The sequence below is a fragment of the Leptonychotes weddellii genome, chromosome 1, assembly GCF_054177405.1.
Source record: "Leptonychotes weddellii isolate Sample4059 chromosome 1, ASM5417740v2, whole genome shotgun sequence".
In the NCBI taxonomy this organism is placed as follows: Eukaryota; Metazoa; Chordata; class Mammalia; order Carnivora; family Phocidae; genus Leptonychotes; species Leptonychotes weddellii.
In genome coordinates this window covers 96964359-96974138 of record NC_138369.1, presented here as the reverse complement: position 1 = coordinate 96974138, position 9780 = coordinate 96964359, and the positions used below count along the sequence as shown (strand labels likewise).

At 37.8% G+C, this 9780-nt stretch overlaps 1 protein-coding gene across 1 annotated transcript in view; it reads left to right on the top strand.

The window, feature by feature from the left end:
* Window positions 1-9780, top strand: part of VEPH1 (ventricular zone expressed PH domain containing 1) — a 208579-nt gene that overhangs the window by 33521 nt on the left and 165278 nt on the right. Inside the window, exon 4 of the mRNA XM_081828481.1 lies at window positions 836-1010. Within this exon, the coding sequence (XP_081684607.1) occupies window positions 836-1010 (175 nt within the window). The remainder of the gene's footprint in view (window positions 1-835; window positions 1011-9780) is intronic.

The window sequence follows — 9780 nt, the reverse complement described above, 5'->3', positions numbered from 1 at the left end:
CTAGAGGGGAGGGGGTTAGGGGGATGGGTTAGCCTGGTGATGGGTATTAAAGAGGGCACATACTGAATGGAGCACTGGGTGTTATACGCAAACAATGAATCATGGAACACTACATCAAAAACGAATGATGTAATGTATGGTGATTAATATAATAAAATAAAAAAAAGATATAGTCAAAAGCACCTTGTTCAACATTCCTTGGGTTGTTAACTCAAGTATAAATCTGATGAGTTATTTTTGTCATCAGTGACTCCTGATCACCCTAAAGATCAATTCCAGACTCCTTGGCATGGAATACTAGACCTTTCATAATCACGCCTCTTTTACTTCTGTTCCTATGCTCACCTCCCTACCCTAACGTTCCCACATGTACCACACTCCCACTGTGCTGAACTAGTCACAGTTCCAATGGTGCCTGCTCATCATCACCTCTGTGCCTCCACACATGCTTTTCCTGCTGTCCATCCCTTTCCTTGCCATCATGCAGCCATTTCCTGTTCATTCACCAGGTCCAGCTAAGACATCACTCCCTCCAGAAAGTCTTTTCTTGACACCCTCCAGGACTGGGTTAGGTGTTCCTCCTTTGTTCCCTCAGCATCCTGCACTTTGCCTGTCCGTGCCCTCATCAGCCTAGGCTGTTTTCTGCCTGTTTGCCTCCAAGACTCCCCAACAAGGGCAATAATTCCCAGAGGCCCAAATACAATGAAAACAGGGTGGGGCCTGTGTTTTCACAGCTGTACTCTGGAGATTAGCTCAATAAATATTTTTTGGATGAATGAATAAGTGAATGAATAATGAGCCACTTATTATTTGTTGCTTTCTTATGTTCCCTCAGAATTACAACCGACCCCCTGTGATGGCATTAGCCATCCCCATAGCAGTGAAATTCCTCCACAGAAGCAACAAGGAACTGTGCAGGAATATGTCCAACTACCTGTCCCTGGCTGCGATCACCAAGGCAGATCTCCTGGCTGATCACACAGACGTTATAGTAAAGAGCATACTCCAAGGTATGGTGCAATGGCTGAGCTTGGGGATGTTTTTTTAGGAGTGGTTTTAAAGTGTTTTCATGAACCATTTTTATGGTTTGCGGAAAGGGAGACCTAGAGTATTGAGAGGTATGTTAGATTCTCTGCTTTGCCACTAGTTGGCTGATGAACAGAGGTGAGGTTTCTTGGGCAGGCTGAATCTATGTCTCTTCACTGGGCAGATGAATTATTTGGATTCACAGGGGAGTTGTAAACTCTCTCTCTTCTAAATATGTCTCTCAATTTGGAGAATGGTCTTTTCCATGCTTCTGGTTACCTTGTCCAGCTACCAATTGTGAAGAACGTATCTGTCTGCACTGAGTGGAACATATCCCACTGTTCTCAGTGGCAGGGGGAAAACCTTTTCTGCCTTTGGTTTCCAAAAGCAAGGAATGTTAGATAAAACATGACAGAGAACACATGAAGACTTCTTAAATGTTAACATGTTGGGACTAATTTGTAATTGTGTTAAATACCACCATAAAAAATCAAATTAGGACATCTCTGTTAATTGTTTCACGTTTGCATGAGAGAGATCAGGTTAGTCCAATCAAAATATTCTCTTTGTCTTATGTTTTTTCCTTTGGCTTTAGATCTATCAGAAACCATTTTATTTTTGTTTTTTAATTTGGGATCAGAGAACAGTATATGTATTATGTGATATGCACCCAATGTCTCCAGTTCTCATTAATAAAAATGTATGAGGTCCATGAGTATCTTGGCCCACATTTTACTGTCACATACCCCATGTGCTCAAGTTCAACATCAACCCTCCCAGACCAAGTATTTCTTAGAGTCCCCAAGGGTCCCCACAAATGTTCTCTTTCTTGGTTTCCACACCAGTCCATAAGCCCATGCTGTTATTGTCTCCATGCTTCCTGGCACAGCATGCTGTGGTGGTGTCCACTTCCAGCACGCTAAGCCCAGCAAACTCTGTGGCTGCTACCCTGGAGGGCCCAGGAATGGATTTCACTGCACACTGTCTTGCCAGGGATGGAAACCTCTGTTCCTTTGTGCTGCTACCCCCGAAGCTTCAGTCGGGGTACATTAATTTCATGTGGCAGCCTGTGGCAGGATGGGGCGGGGGGAGAAACACCTGTCTTTCTCCTTGGTGTTACACTTTGGTAGAGAGGCCCCAGAGCGGAGCTGCTTAGCTCCCAATACCAACCTGTTCCCAAGTTTGCAGTAAAATGTATCCATCTGTCCTAAAATGGTCTCTCTCTTTCCTGGGCTCACCTATCCAGCTAAGAGTCAGGCTAGCAAGAAATCAGTCATCCAGTTCTCAAAATGACTATGGCCCACCAAGGACTAAGGATTTTTTCATTGTACCAGACATTCCCAAGAAGAGTTCTTGGCACTCCCCTCTCCAGAACATCTGACCAGCCACCCCAGTGGTCTACCAGATGCCCAGATATGTCTGAACCCCAGCCATGACAGTGGGACTTCATCACTCTACCTGTGTTCCCCTCTAAAGATCTGTCATTGATATTACTAGTCAGTATCATTCATTTCTCATTTTCTTTGGCTACAGGATTGAATTGCTAATTTAACTTTTAATCATGAAACTAAATTTTCTAAAAGTCCAGAAAAGCAGTTACACTTTTTTCACCACCTTGGCTACATACTTGGAACAGATACTATATGATATTACAAACACATATACACACCACACATTTTAAAACCATGATAGTTAGACTTGCAAGTAACAGATATATTGAAAAAAAAAAAAAAACACAAAAATGAAGTGTTTCTTTACGGCTACCAAGAACTTAGCTCATGTATTTGTTTTTTTTTTTCTTTTTTTGAAATGCACTTTCAATGACAAAGATATCTTTTGAAACACAAAATGCACTTTCTGAATTCACTGCAAACATTTTAAATAAACAAATGATTTGGTTTATTTGATCTGGCACTCTAAAAATTACCATAAAAATGATAATTTGACTAAAAGAAGTTGGGACTACATATTTCAGGGCTTGGATTTAGACTAATGTGTCTGTAAAACTACAACCGTTCACATGAGCCCATCAAACTTAGACCTGCAAAGTACAGGGGATCTTACTGTCTCTCAGTAAGTTTTCTGCTCTGCAAATCTTTGTCATATATTCCCTGCAATCAGCTTTAGGAGCCGTCATTAGGATTTCTTTTTTTCTTTACCTATAGTTTTCTCCCCTTTAGATCTTCCTCCTTGACTTATATTACCTTTCTCCCCTTTAGATCTTCCTCCTTGACTTATATTACCTTAATCTGCATTCTCCCATTTTTTCTACTTCTACAAAAAATGCTAAAGTATTGCAGTTTCTTGATTTGATTTATTTTTTTACAAGACTAGAATTAAAAAATTGTAGAATCTTATGTTGGGACATTAAACATGGTTTAGCTCAAGTATCCAGGCAATGCTTGAGTCCCCACCCAGTGGTCATCCTCTCAATGATAATAATAATGATTACAGTAACAATTATAACTACAATGGCTAAAATTTATTTCATGCTCTTTTTATGTCAAATACTGTATTAAGCACTTTATACAGATTATAGGATTATATCATTTAATCCTCACAAGAATTCCATAACAAAAGTCCTATTATTATCCCATGTTACCAATTAGTAGCATTTTAAGTAATAGAAAACCCAGGTAAAAACAACTTGATGATGATGATAATGATGGTGATAATGAAGATGAGGAAGAAAAGAAAAAAGAGGAGGGGGAAAGGGGAGGAGGAGGAAGAGGAAAGGAGGAGAAAGAGGAGGGGAAGGAGGAAGAACTTCTTATCAGAACACAGGACTAAGTGCATAAGTATATCAGACTTCCCATATAGCTTGATTCAGGGCTCAATGGCAGTCGCAAAAGTCATTACTCAGCTCTGCTTCCTTTGGATTGGATTTTCATGCTCCATGTTATGGCCCTCTGCAGCTTCCAACTCACATCATCATGAATACCAATTAAGCAAAAGAAACATATTCAGTCTCGTTGTCTCTCTTTGACCTGACATGGGTCACATGCCCATTTCTGAACCAATCCATCATTGTTGTCAAGGAATACAGTATTTCAGTTGACCAGGCTTGGATAATGAACCACTGTCAAAGCAGGAGATGGGGGTCAACTGCAGTAGAACCACATGAATAGGGTGCAGATCACCCCCCAACCAAATCCAGGGCTATTGCCAGCAATGGCTAAAATGAATACTGGGTACCAACAAACAGCTTTATGTATTTACTTTTATCCTTTTACCCTTTCTTTTTTAGAGATTCAGCCCATTGCTTTGGCATAACAAGACCTTATTGGATAATGATTCTTCCATCTCAGTGTATCTGCAGTTCTTCCCAGGTTCTTGGCATCTGTAAATTTTATGAATAGAACCACTCTCCTTTCATTTTAAAACACTAATGAAAAGGTAGATCAGACGGGGCTGGGCAAGTGGTGCCAGGGGTGACTGTTCCTTATACTTGATTGATATTACTCCACTGATTATATTTTTCAGTTGTTTTATTCAGATGTCTGTCCCTGATTCCAAACGAAATGCCTCCTTTATGCTTGTAAGTCAGTCATGAGTGTTAAATGAGCTTATGTATCTATCCTTGAAGGCAAATATTTCAGTAATTCCAAGCCAGTTTTTACTACTTTTCATTACTAATAATTATATATAAGTAATAATGTGACTTTTACATCAAATGCAAATAGAAATTGATTTTATTTAAATTGCTTAGGCTCCATTTGTCTGTTTTGTATTCTCCAAATTCTTCCAGTGAGAAGGAAACTGTGAAAAGTCCTTCCATTTGGAGAAAAGATTAAAGGCATGGGCGATATTGCCTTGGTGCATACTTGAGAGCTAAGGGGTTAGAAAACCTGAATATACCTATGACAAATAAGACAATTATATCAGTATTTTTAAATCACCCCCACCCCCACAAAAGAAAAAAAAAATTGTCCAATTTAGTTTTATAGACCAATTAGAACAAATATGCAAGTAATAATTACAGGCTTGACTATAGTTTTTTCAGATAATTAAAAAACATTCTCCAACTAATTCTGTGAGGCTAGTATATATGTGATATCAAAACAAGAACAGGACAACATAAGAAAGGAAAATCAGGCCCCTTTTAATTATGAACATAGATGCACAAATCACAAATCATGAATCAAAATGACTCCAGCAATGCTTAAGGAAAATAATAGTTCATATTTGCTGAGCACTTCCTGTGTACCATTTTCTGGTCTTTTAAGTCATGTAATTCTCCCAGTATCTTATGAGGAAAGAACGACTGTTATTCTCATTTTATAAAATTCATAATGATTCAGTTGAGTTTATCCTAGGAATGCAAGCATGTCTTTTTTTTAAGATTTATTTATTTGACAGAGATATAGCAAGAGAGGGAACACAAGCAGGGGGAGTGGGAGAGGGAGAAGGAGAAGCAGGCTTCCCACTGAGCAGGGGCTCGATCCCAGGACCCTGGGACCATGACCTGAGCCAAAGGCAGACAAGGACTGAGCCACCCAGGGGCCCTGCAAGCATGTCTTAATATTCAAAATGTAACTCCCCCCCAGTAAAAGACTAAAAGGTCAAAAAGTCATCTGATCAGTAAGAGCATCGCATAAATTCAGTACCCATGCATGAAAAAAAAGTTTTTTGATGGGGCACCTGGGTGGCTTAGTCAGTTAAGCAGCTGCCTTTGGCTCAGGTCATGATCCTGGGACCCTGGGATCGAGCCCACATGGGGCTTCCTGCTCAGCGGGGATTCTGCTTCTCCCTCTCCCTCTGTCCCTCCCCCCAGCTCTCTCACACTCTATTCTCTCTCTCCCTCTCTCAAATAAATAAATAAAATCTTTAAAAAGAAAAAAGTTTTTTGAGAACTAGGAATTTTGAGGAACTTCCTGAAACTGATTAAGGGGATACTGTGTATGTATATATGTGTGTCTATAAAATTATTACATATAATTAAGAGAATATAATATATATATACCTATATACATATGTATATCCTCTTCTTTTGTAAAATTCCAAGTCTGTTCATGACCAAAAAAAATCTCTCCACAAACTAGCAATAGAAGGGAATCTCCTTAATCTAATTAAGGATATCTACAAAAACCTACAACTAAAATCATACTTAATTGGAAATATTAAATTCTTCCCTTTGAATTAAAAAATAAGACAAGGATATCACTTAGGTAATAAATTTGTTTTCTGCTTAAATAATATCAGAAGTAATTTAATATTTTGTGACATCACCACCTTTTCAGAGTGGGAGTCCTTTTTCAGTATTCCTGAATAATTCTCCAAACTTGTTTTTTAGCCATGTAGATGCTTGTAAAACCTGCCCAGTGTTGGCATACAGAAGCACAACCAGTGCTTAATACAGCATAATGTAGCACATCTTTTACCCAGGACACTGGCAACGTTATTGGAGATCCTGAAAATGAGGATGTCTCCAACCATAAGGGATTATTTGAGGACTTACAGGGAAACGCTTTCCAAATTTTGATTTGGAACTCTGTGATGCAATGCACATCACTGCTATCAAAACTAAAAGCAGTGATGTCTCTTCCCTTACGTTTCTGAATCAGTGGTCATAATAAGGAAATATGCCTCTCTGTCAATATGCCTTTTATATGGCCCTCTGGCATAGATCACAAGATGACCTCAAATGATTGGAAACTTAAGTCGAAAGTCTTTGGAAAGAAAATGTAATATTGTCTCAGCAAGAGTCCAAATTCCTTTCTGGCTTCCTGGCAATAGTCTAGAAGAGACTGTCTAGTTAATTATGATAAATTCACTTCATTTCTTTCTCTATGTGAGACAAAATTCAAACCACTGATGGGTGAGCTGTCTCAGAAAATAGAGAGAGAAAATTAACCTCTCATTTATTATGGTAGTAATAATATGTACCACATAGGGTGAGGTGAGGCTTAAGTAGATAAAGCAGTTATACTTTGCACAATGCTGGGCACGTAGTTCATCAATGCTTACGATGATTCCTCTTATTGTCATTATCATAATCAACATCATTGTCATTGTCATCCCTAATTGAGCATCTGCCATGTACCAGACCCATATTAAAATATTAAAGGCAGAACTAGATTCATCTGTGGAATTTTATACTCCCTGGGGAAATACTTAGCCATTAAAAATTCATGATACAATTATTCTTAAGAACAAAGTTTTAAGTTCACCCTATTACAGGTTGTTGAGAAAGAATTTATTAATCCAACTTCTAGGAAACAGGCTACTAGCAATCTTATTAAGAATATTCAAACTGAATAATAATACACATAGGGAAATATTAAAAATGATATTCTAAAAACCAACCCAAATGTGGATCAAGAAATAGAGACACATCTTGAAACAAAAGAGGACCTCTTCTGAATTGTTAACTAAGTCTGGGATCAGTTGTACTCCTGAGTTTGCACCTTCTTGACTCCACCAGCAGATGTTGCTGTGAAGTAAAATAAGGCCTGCACAGAGAGGAACATCCCCGGGAGGGCCTCTGAGAATGGCTTACCCACAATATAAGGGAATCTTTATATTCACTTATTTGTTTGTATTTTTGCATGTTTGCTTCTTTTTTATTTAATGCACTGGGAACAACTTGGAAAAACTTTTTTTAAGACAACTTTTATTGCAAATATTATTTTATGCTTTAGAAAGTACATTTAGATACGTTTTCAGTTTTTGTCATTGTCATAATAATCCTTCAGTAAGGGAGGCAAGTCTGTTATCTCTAATTTCCTGGCTAATGTGAGACCCATAAAGATTAGTTGGAAGGCCCAACTTCTTGCAGTTGGTAGGTGATGGTGCTCTAGTATTCATATGGTGAATTTCTGAGCCCAAGACCAGCACGCTTTGTTACACAGTCCAGATTTATAAAACGGAATGCAAGCCTCAGTAATCTCAGTTTTCCAGTTCATTAAATCCATGAATATAGATGTGAATGTTTATAATTACTTTGACCAAGATTTTTAACTTTGTGAATGCTATTTATTAAGTGGCTAAAAGAGAGTTCTGGAAACTTTTGGCCTTAGTAAGCTTCTCAAAGAAGAGCTTCCTAACATAAAATTTAATACAAAAGTAAAAATCAGTGATGATTTCTTCTGTTTGCAAATGTAACTGTTAAAATGAAGTTAACTAAGTAATTGTAAATACAAACTCTCAAATTCTACAATATAGACTTAGTAGTAAAACATTCTCAATATATTTTAAAGAAATTAACATTTCACTAAAAGCCAATTTATATTGTAATAGACAAGGAAAATATATCAACTCTATTTTGTTCATATATTCATATATACCTCTGCAAAAATATTGTACGTACGTACTAGAGTGACAAAGTGACAAACTGTCACTTTGCCTAGAAATGAAGATTCTTCACACTCTCAGTGCTAAAGCTAGGACGATCCCAGGCAAACCAGAACAGCTGGTCACTCTAGCACACACATACCTAATATTTTATACTTTATATAAATATATATATATAATGCATTTTTTCCTCCTAATAAATTGAGTCATCTTGCACAATTATTTTATAATGCCATGATATAGTGATGCTTTAATGGCCATTGTGGTGAACGAAACTCTTTGCCAATGTGCCAGACTAAGCCAGCATACTGATATTTTTTTTTTAGATATTTTATTTCAGTTTTACACATTTCTTACTTCTTCCTTTTGCTGACACTATGTATTCCGAGACTCATTAAATGCTATTAGGAAAAAAAAAGCCAGAGAGCCAACTTCCTGAGAATTTGGAAAATATATTTTCTAAGTATAGCCTATGAATGTTTTGAGGAAATAAAGTGTGTGTGGTCTTTTCAATTTTTTAAAAAAATTGTTCTACTGGATCAGATTAAGTGGTCAAACAGTAGTGGATTTAAAATGACAGAAGTGTGGTTTTCTTCACGTTAGAGAAGTGCAGAAACAGGCAGCCTAGGACTGGCAAGGCAGCTTCAGAACACGAAGAGACCCAAGCTTCTTCTATATTCCTACACCGAATTTCATGATCTGAGATGGTTGCTGAAACTCCTGCCATCACAACCATATTCCAATCAAGTGGAAGGAGGAAGAGAAAGAGAATCACGTTCAGTATTTCAACATCAGTTAGCACTTAGTCATCTGGCCACACACAGCTGCAACTGATGCTGGAAAATATAGACTTCGCTCTGAGTGGGCATACCTACCATTGAAACTGGAATTCTGTTCCTTTGGAAAAGAAGGAAAATAGGTATGAGGAAACAATCAGAAGTCCCTTGAAACACTTATCTGGATTTATTGCTGTAGTAGATGAAGTTTCTACTTTTGTAACCCAAGGATTACTTGTTTTTCTTCTATTTTCTTCTTCTTTACCCTCAACGTGTAAGTCCCATAGAGAAATTAAAAAGACCCTTATGTTTAACTCTGTCAGCATATGAGTTTGCATGTATTTTGTCCTGCATCATGTTGGATCTTTTGAACAGATCTAATTCATGCTGAGATGTGGAAATTGAAAGCATGCCTTACTCTCTGCTTACAATTGGATCCAGTATTTCATCTTCCAGTTAAGCATTCAGGTCATAGAGATAATGGATAAAGAAGGACTTACATATGGCCACTGTGCCCACAATCTTGAATCATGTAATCTCCAAGGGTCCGTGACTGGCCTATGACCTCATAACTGTGAACACTCTTCTTCTCTAAGAATCAGCCTGATTTTGTGGATCTCACAAATGGGATGAAGCTATACTGATGCCATGACCAAAGATTCCTAGATTCTTGAGATTTTATTGC